Here is a 17,159-nt window from a genome sequence, read left to right as displayed (position 1 = left end):
ATTGAACCACTTGTTGATTTTCGGATCCGACGTTCCCTTAATATATGCCGGTGTCACTACCACGCGCGAGTGAACTATCACCTGTGCTGCCTTGACAAAATAATTCTATTCAGTGTTAGTTATTACGCTCGGATACCAACAATATATCTTCTTCCTTCTCTTGCTAAAGTAGTCCAAGAGTCACAGTGTAAAGAATGGCATATCGTATTGGCATATCGTATTGTACCACATCAGAGACAGTTCGTTTATGAACTAGTTCTCATGATTCTCATTTAAGCGTATACAATCTTTCTGACTCGTTGATTCTCAAAATTATAATCTTCAGCCACTAGAAATTCAGAAGACACTCTAAATGTGTAAAATATACTCACCTGTACAATTTGATTTAGCTTCACAGGGCTGTATGATTCCCGCACCGAAGTCGACATCTTGGCAACCGAGTCAACAGGTGCCCTCGATTTTAAAACATATGTTCATATAGGAGCAATAGATTGTGCTACGTCGCTTCCGACCTCTTTGGCTATCACTTTCTTCAGATTTGATGGATCGCGCTGCCAGTCTTGATAGATGACTGTTATTGTGGAATCACCGGTCAGGCCAAGACTGTTGATATAGACCTGCTCAACTGGATTCCAACAGTGTCAATGATAAACTGGTGGCTCTTACTGACTCCCAACGAAATGTCGTTAATCCACAGATTTGACTAGAAATCGATTTGAGATATCCAAACCTCAATGTATAACACCTCTAACTTTGCGTGAGTTTATGTAAGTCCACTACAGTTAGTCGGTTGCAAGCGATTTGCCGTTGAAACACAACTTCGCAATCAAAGAATCTATGCGATTTTATCCTATTGGTAGGATCAATTCTCTGAGTTGGCTTTGCGAACTCTTTTAGGTTTGACTGGTTCAGCTGCAAATATTAAGTCTGCTTAGATGTCGATGCTCGTGTAAATAAAGTACTGTACGGGGTAATTGTGAAACCAATGACAGATCAAACCGCTATCGTTCTGTATCCAGGATGATCTTGAATGGCAATAGATTAGCAATCTTTTATTCGTGCCACTTTACTTTAAATCTGGATTATAACTCTTGTGTATCAGGTGTGTACCACTGAGGCCTATGTTTTGATGGTGTTAATTCCGATTAATGCTCCTACTAGTCCGCTTAGAACCAGCTGATGCGCCCATGCAGTCAGTCAATCAGTCACTATCTGTTCCGATATTATCGCTTCATTTATCGTTTTAACGGGATGTGGCGCGTGATGCGTGATAATGGAGTTTACTACCGCGTAATTACTGTCTGTATTGAAGTATATGCCCCTTTGTAGGCATTTCATGCTTGTAACTGAGTTGAGACGATATTCGCTCTACAACTGCGAGACGAGCAACCGTTAATGGCAAAACCAGCTGCCCCAACATCTGATTTCAGCTCAAGGCAACAGTTGGTAAAATATTGTTAATATCGGCCCTGGTTGTAGAGAGAAGTGTATAAATGCACGTGACTTTGACAGATTTGTTTATAGCGTCCAGAATATGTTTGTAAAGGACAGGAAGGTTTGGTCGCCCATCATCTTCTCATGCAAGTGGAAATTTATGTGTACAGAAAGACTCTACGAAAAATATTGATACAGCAGGGCCGGTAGTTCACGATACAAAACTTTCTGTTTTGCCAACAAAAACCTTTCGTTTGCACTGGAAAGAGGCATCGGAACAGAATAAGAAAGAATATCTATTGCATACCACTTCTAGATATTCAATTTTTTTGGATTTATATCTTTATTTTGTTAGTGGTAACAATACTTGTGAGATCCTCTGTACGGCTGTGAAATTTCACCAGGGTCCAAATATTTTTCGGGGGTGTTTGGATGCTAGAAAAATCGTTCTTTAAGGCTTGAAAGGAAACTACGAGACTATCTCGAAGAATAAGGACTTTCAACACGTAACTGGTGATTATTGACTGGAAGATTTAATTTTCAAATCTGCATTACCTGTTCTAGAGTACCTGCTGTGAACTCGCATCTCCTCCATCCAATATTCTGTAGTTTTGTCAAACGGGTTTGGATTGGCCGTTAATTTTGAGGCTCTAGTTTTTTTCTGTGGTGTAAGGTTCATCATGGCTAGTAAAGAGCTGGCTGAACTCTGCGAGGTCATCCTGCAAGACACCTATGGTGAACTTGCCTCGTCCATTGTCGCTATATTGTTCGCTCATGGTCGATTAACTGCTTCTCAAATCTCCAAGAATACAAAGATACCCCTTGCTGCTGTACAAAGAACGTTGGTGGCCTTGATTCAGAACCGATTTGTCTTGTACTGGCAGGATCTTGAAGGATCGAAGAACGTGTACTATTATGCTAATTGGCAACAATGCTACTCAATTTTATGGACTGGTCAAATCATCACAACTGTTAATAAGATGTTTTCAGAGAATCTTAATACCAGCTCTCAAGCATCTAAAGCTGCTGAAGTGGTAAAGAACATGCATATATTTGGACATATGAAAGTGCAGGACTACCTGGATGCACATTCGCCTGAAGATTCGAACGAGATTTCATCTGTGATGACTAGTCTTGTTAAACAGAAAATCCTGACCCCGTTGTATGATTTTGAATTTCACCCTATTGAGGATATTTTTGGACAGCTATATCAGAAACACTACAAATTAATTAACGCAGACAGAAGTGGGCCTCAAAGTGAAATAGCTAAAAAAGGCGCTGCAACAATCGCTGCTGAAACAGATAAAAGTGCTTTGTTGACTCGTAAAGATGAGGCCAATATCGGCCTGATAAAAGTCGAGACGGCGTCTAAAAATGGAGGGGCTAATCGAGCTCGAAAGATCATAGGTTCTAGACGAAACGCATCAGCTGAGAATGAATCCTGGACTGTAGATAAGGATATCGTTTTGTCTGTTAACCACGAAAAATATTTATTACTAGCAAGGAATAATGACCTTGTGAAACTAGCATCCAAACGTGTCGGTAAAGTCACTGGACAAGTGTATAAACGACTATTAGCATGTTACGAATCCAAAATTTCAAGGTGTAATCAGGAAATCCAGCCCGGCGTTGACTTTAACATTTCTACCATGGAGGTTGCCAAGGGTATAGATAGCCAGCTGGACGTCCAGGGGTCAATAGTTATGCCTTCCAATAAGAGGAAGGTAAAGCAAGAGGTTGATGATGGCGGCCGTCTGAGAAAAAAGACAAGATTGGATGGTGATCTAAATGGAGGTCTAGATGATGATGTTGGTGATGACGATGATGATTTGCTCGATGATGATGACGCATATGATGATGATGGTCATAGTGATATGAACGGAAGCACTAATGGTAGCGGTTCAGTTAACGGTAAGACGTCAGTTGAGGCTACCAACCGTCATTTAGAGCTTCTAGCAGACTCACCAATCCGTTTTGTTCGGAAAGTTGGCAATCGTGGCGGTGGTGAATGGTTTGTTCCATTTAACGAACTTGTCCAGGATCTTAAACGTGTCACATATGAAGATATCATTACTCGTAAATATGGACCGGTTGCAACCAGACTGTTACGAGTTATTCGAGAGAAGGGCAAAGTGGACGAAAAGTTATTATCTCAGATTACTTTACTACAATCTAAAGATATCTGCAGTCATCTCACTGACTTGCAAGGTATAGGATGCTTGAACCTCCAGGAAGTCCCAAAAACGAATGACCGTGCTCCTGGTAGAAACTTTTATCTTTGGTTTCACAAGCCTACTCGAGCCTACTCACTTCTAGTCCAAGACCTATACAAGACCATGAACAGGCTCTATACTAGGTTAGGATCAGAGCGAAAGACTTCGTCGATCCTGCTTGCTAAACTTGAGCGAGAAGACGTCAAGGGCAATGAGGAGACGTATCTTTCTGCCCAAGAAAAGAGAGAGCTTGCCGAACTTCGACGAGCCGAAGAGAAGCTTCTTGTGCAGCTCTTCCGTGTCGAAGGATTAGTGCGGATCTTTAGAGATTATTAACAGCATATTGCATTTGTATTTTATTAATTATGTTTTCTATCTCCTACTTGAACTCGATTCTATGGTTATAGCTGCATGGGGGCCCTCAGCCCATTGTGATGTGTATTCTGTATATAATGAAGGAACGATGTAAACACTACGGTCGCCCAGGTGCCTCCAGCGGCTGGGGGGTCTGCCCCGGACCCCTTAGCTCTTGCTTCGCAGGATATTGATCCCCGACCGAGACGCAACGACTCGAGCAGAGCGAGAGGGGCAAACAGGGTCTGGGGTAGAGCCCCAGTCGCCGGAGGCACGCGGCCACGGTCAAGCAGTTTAACAGCAAGTGAGATCTCTCTAGACGGAATTTAGAGATGCAAAGAGGAATTGGTATTTATAATGCAAATGTCTATTAATATATATTTTACACTTTGATCTTGTGGTTTGACCAGAAAGCAGGAGGAAGAGGAACGTCGAATGGGGGTCTCTCAATAACAACTAGTTCGCCAGCACCGAGTGTGTCTGCCAAAAGCATGGGTCTATATTTTAGAGTCATCCAAAAGGGTACAGAAGTCGAGGCATTGTCGGCAGTACCATTGACATCGTGACCGTTTAAAGGGAGAGATTTGCGGATTTCTTGAGTCGTGGCTCTATCTTCTTCTTCATCAACTCCTAATCTATCAATTTTACGTTTTGCCACTCGTTGAAATGGCATATTCTGAGCGAGATCAAGGAATGCAAGCCAGTTGGCACCCCACAACCATACACGATTGGGTGAACATGGTTCAAAAAAGATGCCACAACATTTATCTACTAGGTTAATAAGATCTCTAGGTAGTAAATCGGAATTTCTTCTTGACCAAGGGGTTAAAGATTTTGTGTTAATGTCAAATTCGAGAACCTTGATTTCAGCTGTAGCGATAATCAAAGTATTTTTAAGTGTGAATTTCAGCGCAGTGGGTGCACTGTTAAGCTTTGTAAGTAGTCCAAGGGGTCGGACTTGAGTTTTCGTAATTTCAAACAGATTGATTTGTCCGTTGGGTCTGGCAGTGGCAACATATTTGCCACAGTTCGATACGCTTAAGCGGAAGATGTTTCTACTGGAAGCGGCATGGAAGTTTTGTTCATCATCCTCGTCATCTGAGTCGTTTACGCTTGATTCTTCAATCAACTCATCATTTGCAACATTATAAACGACAATATCCGATTCGGGGGTCACAGCAATTAATTTGGATGAATCTTGGCTGAATCGTATAATGCTAGCACCCAGTGAACTAAGAGCATTTGCTTCATTTGACTTTTGTACCAATAAGCGACTACCATTCTCAGATGGAGTCAGCTCGAATAATTTAGTTTCTGCCAAAGTCGACACCGCCAAAAGAGATCCGTTTTCAGACAAAGCTGCCGACGTGACATTTTCTTCACAGTTGAGAGTGATCTTGGCCACTAGTCGCTTTCCTTTCTCTTCGCTCTGCAGGCTTTCTGCATCGGGCTCAATATACTCATCAACCTTCCAGATCTTTACAGATTGATCGTTCCATAACATCAATAATCTTGGTTCTGAGATCGCCTGCACACAAGGTCTGTGGCGAGTAATTGGGATTTTTCTGAACATTCCATCCATGAAGTTGGTGACAGAATTTATCACCAGAGTCCTTTCAACACCACCAGAAATAAGAAAACTGGTGCCTTTCGCTTCAAATGTAGTCATGGCTCTAATATCATGTGCATGCAATAAACGGTTGCTGACAGAAGCCCATCTCTTCAGTTTAGAATTGACAATTTTGTAGCTGACAATCTTTCTATCAACGCCGGCCGAAAATATCGTATTGCCCTTATAATTACTTGCGAGACACAAGATATCCGCTTCGTGTGATTTAAAACTTTGTAATAAAGAGAAGTTTTGTGCGTCCCAGAACTTGATGCTACCAGTCGAGTCACCACTAACAATCTGCTTGTTAGGTAACACAAGTACAGACCATACTAAAGTGGATTCGTCAAGTCTCGACTTATCTACTTTCATTGTGGCCAGTATTCTACCGTTATTGCTAGATTCGGTACTCCATACTCTGATTCTACCGTCAGAACAACCTCCAACAACCTGGTTCGCACCTTTCCAAGCCAAACTCATAATTCTATTATTGCTTCTCTGGAGAATTTTTAAATGGTCGATCTGTCCCTTAATGCCACTTGACAAATCTAACAATACAACTGTACCATTGTCGCAACCAGCAGCTAATTGTTCACCATCCGGGGAGATTGCTAATGACCACACAACGCCGGCATTACAATCGTGGCTCAAGACTGGTAAACCTGTATTAAGGTCCCATTCAGTAATACTTGTGGATCCACCAATGGAGAACAAACGGTTGCCACCCTTTGACCAGACTAGACCTTCAATAGACCGTCCTTGGCCACCTTTTAAAGTGATTTCATGGACCCAAGACCATCTAGGATTCCAAATCTCGATATCACCATTTGATCTACCAACTGCCAAACGAAGTGTAGATGGAGGTTGTATGTTAGATGCTACACTGGGCAGGTTAAACGATAACGCCGTAATGGTATGAGGAGTGTAGTCGACAAAACGACACCGATGAATATTCATTTTTACGCCTGGCGTAATCTGATGTCAAGCTATTCTCTACCGGTCGGGAATATATATTTCAATGTCAGACGCTCACTGAAATATTTTTTTTAATCTCATCCTGCTGATCTTTCTGCGGCGTATATATCACGTGACTACGCGGTGACATCGGCCTCTATTTGTCCTTAATTTTTAATTAATATCGATTTGATAGTATCTAATCTGAAACATTTTGTTTTCTGTGTACTTAGAACTGAGGAATACTGGTCCCTTAGTCGTGCTCCGTGTTGGACAAAGGTGTCTTGAGACTTTGCTTATCTTGTCGTGCACTGTGCCTTATCTTTTAGTTGCTCCGGTAACAATCGTACATTAGGACCCTGCGTTTGTTAATGCATAGAGCTCAATATTTCGTACTTCATATTTTAATACTACACTCATACATAACTAACCAAAATATACCGACAACTTATTACCAAGGGAATACTGTCTTGTCGTAATTGAGGAACTTACCACTGTCCTCTTTTTTAAGGCCAATAGCAAGATTATAGATGGAACTGGCGCTTTCTTCAGTACTGATCATGGTGCTTTTCAACTGATCAACCAGATCACCAGAGCCAAGATTGTTTACATAACCGGTGCCCATGTCGCTGCTAACCAAACCGGGATGGATTGGGACAATAATGAAACCCTCATCGGCCAGTTCCAGGGCCAATTCCTTGGCAGTGAAATTGAGTGCTGATTTGGACTGGCCATACGAACTCGACTTAAACGCAACTGCCATATCAGTTTGGGAGGCTAAATAACTGCTTATAAAAACAACCTTGCGGGTATTTCCTTTTTTCAGCAGTGGATACAATGCTTTAAAAAGTACGATTGGACCAAGAACGTTTGTGTTGTACAACTCTGTCCATGATTCAATGGGAGTTTCAAGTACTGTCATCGGAGTTTCGCCCAGCCCGGAGTTTGCAATGAAGATATCGATATGGCCAGCAAGTCTTTCAACCTCACTTGCCACATGATCAGCATCGCTGTGAACAGTAGCATTATACTTGAGAACCTTGACGTTGGGATGTTTTTCAGCCCAAGCTTTCAAATCATCGGACCCGTCTGGATTACGTGCAGTAGTTATAACTGTTGAATTACCAGCTGCTGTGAACTTCTTGACTAAAGCGAGTCCAATGCCTCTATTGCCTCCAGAAATAAAATACACGTTACTTTGTGAAGACATTGGGACAAGTGATAATTAATATGTAGTTGTAAAACTTTACTTCCAGGTTTTTTTTGGTCTTCATCTATACTCCGACACTCACGCTCATTATATATTGGAAAGAACAAAGGGAAGAACACAAGGAAGACAACCCAATAGGCCCTAGATATTTTGCAGCTGAGATCGCCGCTGCCGCGGCCGTTCTCAACGGCTTTATGTAAATTAAGCTTGCATATGCAGGTTCTATGTATGTACCAACACCGCGGACTCAACTTATTGAATAGTTGCTCATACATAGAAAAGTTCGTTTCTAGTTAGAGCAGTTCGATCGTTTTCTTAAGTGGCTTCTCACAAAGGCATCTTAGCATGGGGGGAGGGGAGCAACGGGAATAAGCGTTTTGCTAGGCTCAATATAGCGACATCTAACGGCGTTTGTTAACATCCACGGAGTGCAGCGGACGAATATCCGAATATGGATAAGCCTAAATCCGCAACGCGGAGCTAAGCGCGGAGCTTGGTCAGAATCATGGGCCTATCTTGTCAGCCGAAATTTTAATATAAAAGGGGTGGATATCTTCTTGGATAAGAATTATTCTCAACTCAAACTAAAGACAACAACAATAGAAGTACAAGTACAATTCAAACATCAATCCTCAAGTATTAAACAAACACCATGACCGTTACATCTACTACTCCATCTTTATTCACCCCTCTCAAGGTTGGTGATTTGCAACTTCAACATCGTGTTGCTATGGCACCATTGACCAGATTTAGAACTCCAAATCACATTCCTCCTGAGGTTTTTGGTGATTATTATGAACAGAGAGCCTCTAGAGCTGGAACTTTAATTGTTACCGAAGCTACTCTTATTGCTCCTCAAGCTGGAGGATATGAAAATGTCCCCGGAATCTGGTCTCAAGAACAGATTAAAGCTTGGAAGAGTGTAATGAACAAGATTAACGGAAAGAAATCTTATGCTTTCATGCAGCTGTGGGCTCTTGGAAGAGTTGCTCACCAAGATATTCTTGACAAAGAAGGTGTCGCTAGTGATGTAGTTTCTGCTTCAGATGTTCCTCTTGGTGAGACTAGTGATATTCCTAGACCTCTTACAGAGCTAGAAATCAAAGAGTATATTAGACTGTATGCTCAAGCCGCTAAGAATGCCATTGAAGCAGGAGCTTCTGGTGTCGAATTACATGGAGCCAACGGCTATTTACCAGACCAGTTTCTTCATGAATCCACTAACCGTCGTACCGATGAGTATGGCGGATCGATTGAGAACAGAGCCAGATTTGCTCTAGAGGTTATCGATGCTTTAATTGAAGCTGTTGGTGCTAAGAGAGTCGCAGTAAGATTATCTCCTTTCGGAGAGTTCAATAATATGCACCCTGGAGTTTCACCAATTCCACAGTGGTCATATTTGATTAGCGAGCTTGAGAGAAGAGCTCAACAGGGAAACCGATTGGCTTATATTCATCTTGTTGAGCCTCGTGTTAACGGTAACGTCGATATTGAATATACGGGTAGTAACGAGTTTGCCCGAAATATTTGGCAGGGTATTCTTGTGCGAGCCGGTGGCTTGATCCGGGACGCTGAGAAGTTTGCCGAAAGTGACCCAAACACTGTTGTAGCTCTTGGTCGATATTTCATCTCGAACCCAGATCTTGTGGATAGATTACAGAAGAAGATTCCTCTGACACCTTATAATAGAGAGACCTTTTATGCTACTGATCCTCATGACACTAGAGGATATATTGAGTTCAAGTTTGCATCCCAGCAGTAGATCTTCAGTAGCTGGACAATTAGGATATAGATAGTATAGAAATAGATCTTATGTTATTCACTTGTCGTAAATGAGATTCATACCTCTAACAATGAGTGTTTGTCTCAGATTCCATAGTTTCTGATTTATAACAGAAAAAATAGACTGTGGTGAAGTCTAGTTATTTGCAGTCTCATATTGAAATCATATGAACCTTAAAAGCGTACCATACAAATATGCCTCAAAAAGGCCAATTCCAAAGTATACACTTTGAAGAGCGACACACTGTCGATATAGAAAGTTTTATATTATATAAGAGTCACTAAAGATAATATCAATAGCGAAACATTTGAAGAATGAATGGATAAATGAATAAATTGTTACTACCTCTCTGATGGCATTGCAGTAAAAGCCGTGTCGAACTTTATCGCGATCGGCAAGATATGGAGGAAGTGTCAAAACGCATCTTCGGACCTGAATCTTGCAAGATAGAGTCAATATGACAGAAAACTCATCCCACAGTCTAGAAACAGCTGAAGCAGATGGGCTGGTTACTCTATTCAAAAGAAAAGGGCTACTGGATGAAATTAGACGGAGTTTATATGAAGAATTCAGGGAGAGCGTGAGTAATACTGCTACCAAAGTAGAGTGGACAATAGCTAACAATATATGAAGGATGTCAGCTCTGCACTAGTTAGTGCTATCGAAAAAATGGTTGATGAGGAGGTAAATAAAGATCCCTCGACTCTATCACGAGAGCGAGGAAAGGCAGCTGTTTTAATGGAAGGTGTAATCAGCAGACAGAACGATAAATCACATGGTAGTCAAAAGAGCAGTAAGAATGGCAACAGTTCCAACAATAATAGACAACCTACAAAAGGTATATATGAGCCTGTAGGGAAACATATAGACCAACACACGACCAAGTCTGATGAATTACGGCAGCGTGTTGAATCTATAATCCGAGGTCTGGTTGAAGAAGCAGCTGCCTTGAACGAAACCAAGTGAACTCGAGGTCCTCGACACCGACGACTTCTTTTATTTATTATTTATGACACATTTAGACAGAGTGAGACTGTCGCATTTCAATCCTAAGCTGTTTCCATTTGATGAGGACATATCTAGGACCCCAATTATGCAACTGCAAAGGCGGTAGCAATCGTGACCAGAGGTACAGGGCCAATCCTCGTAAATATATAAAACTCTGTAATAACTACTACTTCGTACTAGCTCTAATTCCGTGCATCATCTCCTCCTTAGTAATCAGGTGCCCAATAGTTTCAACATGACTGAGAAGAGTGGTGATATTTGAACTCCACTCATTGAGAACATCATTCGAGTCCTTGGGCTTTGAAAAGGTAATAATTCGCTCGGGACGGTTGATACGTGCATAGATTGTACCTTGTGTAACGAGCTTGGATAGGAACTCCTCTGTTTCGCGCTCTGTAAGATCCAATAAAGACGTTAGCCGAGAAGTGGTAATTCTTGTGTAGTAAATAGCCACGACACGAATGTTATGCTCGATAACACGTTTACGGAGATCGTCCCATCGCTTGCGGCCTTCCGGGGTCTTAACATCGAACACACCAGAGCTAGAAGCCTTCAGAGCCGAACCATAAATCTCCTCAACTTTGGGCCATCGAATCAACTCGTCAGCAGTGAAGCACTGCAACAACTCTAAATGTAATGGCAATGATTCAAGGTTGTGGTCAACGGCGATCTTATGAATTAAGTCAGACTGTAAGTTGTCATAAGGAGACAAGATGATGAAAAAGACAATGTTCTCCAAAGCTTGCTTCCATTTTGTTTCATCTTTGGCAACGATTGGAGTTTCGTAAACAGATCGATAATATTGACAAGTATCTAGATACTTGTTGTCGTGAAGCGCGATCTTAATCATAAGCTCGTAATATCTTAATTTGAGATCATGAACTTCTTCATTATTGAAATAACGAGGAACAATCTTTCGACTAACAATAAGTGCTTGAATAAAATCGCCCTTTTTAATATACAGTTGCACCTGCTCGAGAATGAATTCCGTCTTTTCCCTCATTTCCATGGATCCGTAAGTCTCTACTTGCAGCTCACCAAGAATCTCACTGGCGCTATCGATATCACCATTGGCTTCTTTGATTTGCGATAGGATTCGTGTCACACGTGCTCTCTCAACTTCAACAAAAATTTTACCCTCTGTTACCGTACGAATGTTTTCTATAGTTTCAACCTTTGTAGCCTGATCAGGCGCATTATCGACGCCTTTTACAGCCTCTTGAATCAACGAGGTGATAGCTTGCTTCAATTGACCATGCTTTTTTGAGAGTAATTGAATCTGTTCATTCATCAGCTTCCAGCGACCACTATCACGAGTTAATTGAACGACCTTGACTAATACTCGTTTGGATGATGCCAAGTCTGCAGCCTGTCGTGCTTTTTTCTCAAGCACCAGAAGCTTTTCTAACGCAGTTTCAAAATCTGTCTGTTAAATTTATGTTAGTTCAATGTCATTATCGTTTCCCATTGTATCCATTGTCATCAATGGACCAAGTGAGTGTCTCCACCAATAAAACGTACTTTGGCAAGCTCATCAATTTCAGGCAACTCCTTGTCGAGAACAGACGAGTAGTCTTTCTCTGCCTTGATAAGCGTTTCGTCAGACATATTAGATAGTACAAAATTGCTCACAAAATCCAATCGAGATCTATTTGTTGTTGAATTTCAGGCGTATATATTGGTAGGTGGCGTATGTACCACTGAATGTTGTAACCTCGAAACTCGAAGAAGTTGCTTACTAGCCGATATGTGTGTTCAAGAGGCAACCACCGGCGATTCACACGAATCAACATGCGGCGCGAGCCGCAACTTCAGTGGCAAGTCCCGTGACTTTGCAATATAGGAAAATACAGGCATATACACTTTCATCCTAGAATTGTTTAAGCTACACTTCATGATACTGGTGCTCGTTTAGATGACCTCGCCGTCGATAAACACATGGACAGCAGACAATATATTAAGGCTGGCTGGAGCTACCGATGATTCCGTGGTAGAGTTTTGTGTTGCGTCTGCAAAGGCAGCGAAGTCTGCAAATGCTTTGGCAGTTGAACTAGAAGATTTTGGACTTGATTCTTCTGATGTAAGAAAGTTTGCAAGTGAACTCTTTGACCGTGTAAATGCCAATACCAAAAACTCATTAAAACCAAATGGAAAGTCTACCAAACCTGTTGGATCATCCATTGCTACGCAATATGAGTTTATAGACGAGCCAAGTCAGGAAAAAGACAGTAAAACTCGAGGCAGCGATTCGAGGCGCGAATGGGACAACGACACATCTCAATCTAAGCGATTCAAATCTAGTAGAGAGTCATCCAGATCTTTCTCTGAAGATCAGGTGAGAAGCGATCGGTATAAGACTGGTTCTAAGAGTTATAGACGTCGGAAATATGAAGAGTCGGACTCAGAATCAGAGTCCGAATCGGAGTCCGAATCGGAATCAGAGTATATGTCAGAGTCTGAGCCTAAAAATAAGGATGAACTTATATCTGAGAACCCTTCTGGAAATAGTTTAGAAGAGAAAGCTGTTAACGATGAGGCTCGCAGTGGAGGTGATGGCCAAGAAACGGTTGAACAGGACAATATGGACGATGCTAAAGAACGAGATGCATTTGCTGAACGATTAAAACAAAAAGATTTGCATAATTTATCACGCAAGGAACACAGCACCCAATCTCAGACTGCTACTCGTGAAGAGATTTCCGAGTTGCGAAAAATTGCTCGTCAAAAATATTTGTCCAAACGTGAGGAGGAGAAATTGATACTCCTTGAGCGAGAAGTGGCCGAGCTTGAAGAAGATGTTAGGAAGTATGGATGGGAACAGCTTACTGATAGAGAGCGTAAGGATATAGAATACAAGAGAGAGATACTTGCTATAGCAAAAGAGCGGAAACAGATTGATAGAGGAACTGATGGTTATCAGTTGCCAGAAGACTACATTACGGAAAAGGGACGCATCGACAAGCAAAGGAAAGAACACATACTTCACAAGCGTTACATAGACGATAACCGCATTACAGAACGAAAAGTTATCAATGATGGGGATAGCTGGGAAAATGAACAGGCTGCCAGAGCACTTGCTAGAAGAACCAAACGTGAATCCGAGAAATCAGTCCCCGAATATGAATATGTATTTGACGAGTCGCAGAATATCAAATTCATTGCTGATAATATTGGAAGAGTAGAGACAAAATCGAAAGAACAGCTTGAATTTGAACTTCGAGTAAAAGAAGAAGAAACACGAGTCAAAACAATCGAAGAGACTCGAAAATCATTACCTGTATACCAATATCGAGAAGAATTGCTGAATGCCATAGAACAACACCAGGTTCTTATTGTTGTTGGTGAAACTGGTTCTGGTAAAACGACCCAGCTCCCTCAATTCTTGCACGAAGCCGGATATACAAATGGCGGTAAAATGGTTGGATGCACACAACCACGGCGTGTAGCAGCTATGTCAGTAGCTGCTCGTGTAGCAGATGAAGTAGGATGCAAACTGGGTAACGAAGTTGGGTATACCATTCGTTTCGAAGACAAATCTAGCGACAAAACCGTACTCAAATATATGACTGATGGTATGCTTCTAAGAGAATTTTTAACTGACCCAGAGTTGTCGTCATACTCAGCGCTAATGATTGATGAAGCTCATGAACGTACACTACATACTGATATCCTTTTTGGACTGGTGAAAGATATCGCTAGGGCTCGACCAGAACTACGACTATTGATCTCATCAGCTACAATGGATGCAGAAAAATTTTCTAAATATTTTGATGATGCGCCAATTTTTAATATTCCTGGTAGAAGATTTAATGTTGATGTTCACTATACGACTCAACCGGAAGCAAATTATCTTCACTCTGCCATAACTACCGTGTTCCAAATTCATACCACCCAGCCTAAAGGTGACATTCTGGTGTTTTTAACAGGCCAAGATGAGATTGAGACCGCGGCTGAAAATTTAGCAGAGACAAGCAAAAAACTGGGGTCCAAAATCCCTGAGATGATCATCTGCCCTATTTATGCTAATCTGCCACCAGATCTACAGTCGAAAATCTTTGACCCTACGCCAGAAGGTGCCCGAAAAGTTGTTCTGGCAACCAATATCGCCGAAACTTCGATCACTATTGACGGAATTGTTTATGTCATTGACCCTGGTTTCGTCAAGGAAAATGTGTTCAACCCACGAACTGGTATGGAGAGCCTAGTTGTTAGCCCTTGCTCACGAGCAAGTGCGGACCAACGTGCTGGAAGAGCTGGAAGAGTTCAAGCTGGTAAATGCTTTCGACTGTTCACTAAGTGGTCTTTTTTTAACGAGCTTCCTCGTAACACGACCCCAGAAATCCTCAGATCAAATCTCTCCAGTGTAGTACTGTTGCTAATGTCTCTTGGTATTAACGATATCCTCAATTTTGATTTCATGGATTCGCCGCCAAATGAATCATTGATCAAGGCACTCGAACAGCTATATGCACTGGGAGCATTGAACGATAGGGGCGAATTAACTAAGCTGGGAAGACAAATGGCAGAATTCCCCACTGACCCAATGCTGGCCAAGGCTATTCTGGCTAGCGATAAATACAACTGCGTTGATGAAGTACTCTCAATTGTTTCGATGGTCGGCGAATCCGGATCTTTGTTTTATAGGCCGAAAGACAAAAAACTGTTTGCTGATAAAGCAAGGGAAGCATTTACAAGACCTGGCGGTGACCATCTCACACTTCTCGAAATATGGAATCAGTGGGTAGACACCGAGTATTCTTATCAGTGGGCACAGGACAACTTTTTGCAGTATAAGAGTCTTTCCAGAGCACGCGACGTACGGGACCAGTTAGTCAGGTTATGCGACCGAGTAGAAGTCGAGGTAAGAAGTGGTGGTTCTGGCGGAGAAAGCCTAGTCAATATTCAAAAAGCTATTACATCAGGATTTTTCCCCAACTCAGCGAGATTGAATCGAAGTGGTGATAGCTACAAGTCTGTCCGACTAAACCAAACTGTACATATACATCCGTCAAGTGTAGTATTTCCCGTGAAACCCAAATGGCTTATCTATCATGAACTGGTTTTAACCAGCAAAGAGTTCATGAGAAACTGTATGCCGATAGAACCTGAATGGTTAGTCGAGCTGGCCCCCCACTTTTACAAAGGAAAACAGATCGAAGAGCTTGGCGGTAACAAAAAATTACCAAAGGGCCAAGGAAGGTCGGGATGAATTCTGTTTTATATCTATTATGCATTTAATATATGTTATTTATTATTCCCTTTATTCGTCAGGTATAACTATAAATATCTCAAGCAGATCCCATCTCCTCTAGTTCTTTGAGATGCTCTCTCTCTATGGCAAACTTAACTGCCTCAAGAACATTTGAGCATATCGTTTTCGGCTTAAAAGTTGGCTCCGTCCCATCCTGGTATACACCAGTTTTCACTAAAATCGAATGCCATCTTTTATCGAAAGTATTTGCAAACCTAATATCAGATTCTGGTGTATCACCGACAAAATACACGGTTGATGCACTTGGTAAGTATTCCTTGATCTCTTCGGCTTCGCTCTCTTCTCCTTCCAGAACAATATTATTAGCTGAGTTTGGAGTAGTAGCCGCTGTTGTTGTCAAGGCTGAGTCCGACTCATCGGTGGTATGTCTGTCCGAGAATGAACCGTATGACTGTTGGCGCCAGTCGGTCAACACTTTCGAAGCATAAGCAAACGTTTCTTGGTTTGGCTTGCCAAACTTGATTACTTTGTCTAACTGTCTGCCTGTGTGTTCTTGGTAGAGTGCTGATATTGATACTAAAAGAGCACCCATCCCAATTCTATTCAACTTGTAGTTTGTAGACCAAACAAAGTCATTATGAGCAAAGTAGATGGGTGGCCCTTCGTCATGATTTTCTGAAGTCGTACCCATGACGCCATTCTTTGACATGAGTAATTCAAGAATTATCTGCTGGTCTGAAGCCCACTCACGAGAGTCGGCAAATACTAGTATAGCTTCTATAGCCACTTTGGAAAAATCTCGTTCTTTCGAATTATTATATTCATCTTCGCTCAATGTTCTGTAAGGGGAGACATGTGGGTTCCATTTTAAGATATCACCTGGTGTAACTACATCTCTGAATCCATAACTATGAGCTACGTTCCGGCACGCTTCGCCCACTCCTCCAACTACTAGAACGGTATTGAACTTTTCCGCCAAATCTTTCATTGGAGTATGACCCTGAATAAACTGCTCCGGTAGGACCGGAACTCCAAGGCGATCAGAAAGATCTTCACAACGTAACTTCTCAGTTTTTCCGCCGCCATTGGTAACAAAAATATATGGCACAGTTATGTTATATTTGTTATCACCGTTCAAGATCCTCAGAGCTTCGGGAGCTTCTGGAATCGTTTCCGACCCTTTTACTAGCACTCCGTCAATATCAAAAGCAAACGCGTAAGAGGCGATTCTCGGTTTATCGATGATATGTTGTGGTTCTTCCATTGTATTTGAACTATTCCGTCTGTTTATTTTATTCATTTTGTTCAAAAGTTCATTATTTCCGACTCAATGGATGTCACACTTCAAGGTTTATATAATACTCCTACAAAAAAAAAAAGGT

The 17,159-nt window shown here is 41.7% G+C and overlaps 7 protein-coding genes across 7 annotated transcripts; 3 read left to right on the top strand and 4 right to left on the bottom strand.

The window, feature by feature from the left end:
- Positions 1-2,114: 2,114 nt before the first annotated feature.
- RPC82 (Rpc82p) lies at positions 2,115-3,983 on the top strand (the record flags this gene model as incomplete). Its single annotated transcript, XM_018879621.1, has 1 exon — positions 2,115-3,983. The coding sequence occupies one exon, from the start codon at positions 2,115-2,117 to the stop codon at positions 3,981-3,983; it is 1,869 nt and encodes a 622-aa protein (XP_018737520.1).
- A 400-nt stretch (positions 3,984-4,383) lies between these two features.
- On the bottom strand, positions 4,384-6,567 carry UTP4 (Utp4p; the record flags this gene model as incomplete). The annotated part of the gene is made up of 1 exon (XM_018879620.1): positions 4,384-6,567. One exon carries the CDS (start codon positions 6,565-6,567, stop codon positions 4,384-4,386), a length of 2,184 nt encoding a protein of 727 aa, XP_018737519.1.
- A 448-nt stretch (positions 6,568-7,015) lies between these two features.
- Positions 7,016-7,774, bottom strand: AWJ20_2661 (uncharacterized protein; the record flags this gene model as incomplete). Its single annotated transcript, XM_018879619.1, has 1 exon — positions 7,016-7,774. The coding sequence occupies one exon, from the start codon at positions 7,772-7,774 to the stop codon at positions 7,016-7,018; it is 759 nt and encodes a 252-aa protein (XP_018737518.1).
- Positions 7,775-8,426: 652 nt separating this feature from the next.
- On the top strand, positions 8,427-9,536 carry OYE3 (Oye3p; the record flags this gene model as incomplete). Its single annotated transcript, XM_018879618.1, has 1 exon — positions 8,427-9,536. The coding sequence occupies one exon, from the start codon at positions 8,427-8,429 to the stop codon at positions 9,534-9,536; it is 1,110 nt and encodes a 369-aa protein (XP_018737517.1).
- A 1,195-nt stretch (positions 9,537-10,731) lies between these two features.
- RPN5 (proteasome regulatory particle lid subunit RPN5) lies at positions 10,732-11,856 on the bottom strand (the record flags this gene model as incomplete). Its single annotated transcript, XM_018879616.1, has 1 exon — positions 10,732-11,856. The coding sequence occupies one exon, from the start codon at positions 11,854-11,856 to the stop codon at positions 10,732-10,734; it is 1,125 nt and encodes a 374-aa protein (XP_018737516.1).
- A 624-nt stretch (positions 11,857-12,480) lies between these two features.
- On the top strand, positions 12,481-15,774 carry PRP2 (DEAH-box RNA-dependent ATPase PRP2; the record flags this gene model as incomplete). The annotated part of the gene is made up of 1 exon (XM_018879615.1): positions 12,481-15,774. One exon carries the CDS (start codon positions 12,481-12,483, stop codon positions 15,772-15,774), a length of 3,294 nt encoding a protein of 1,097 aa, XP_018737515.1.
- A 79-nt stretch (positions 15,775-15,853) lies between these two features.
- AWJ20_2657 (uncharacterized protein) lies at positions 15,854-17,041 on the bottom strand (the record flags this gene model as incomplete). The annotated part of the gene is made up of 1 exon (XM_018879614.1): positions 15,854-17,041. One exon carries the CDS (start codon positions 17,039-17,041, stop codon positions 15,854-15,856), a length of 1,188 nt encoding a protein of 395 aa, XP_018737514.1.
- Between the last annotated feature and the right edge of the window lie 118 nt (positions 17,042-17,159).

Source organism: Sugiyamaella lignohabitans, chromosome B (assembly GCF_001640025.1).
Source record: "Sugiyamaella lignohabitans strain CBS 10342 chromosome B, complete sequence".
Taxonomy (NCBI): Eukaryota; Fungi; Ascomycota; class Dipodascomycetes; order Dipodascales; family Trichomonascaceae; genus Sugiyamaella; species Sugiyamaella lignohabitans.
Note: the sequence above shows the minus strand (reverse complement) of the source record. Positions and strands in the feature narration are given on the sequence as shown.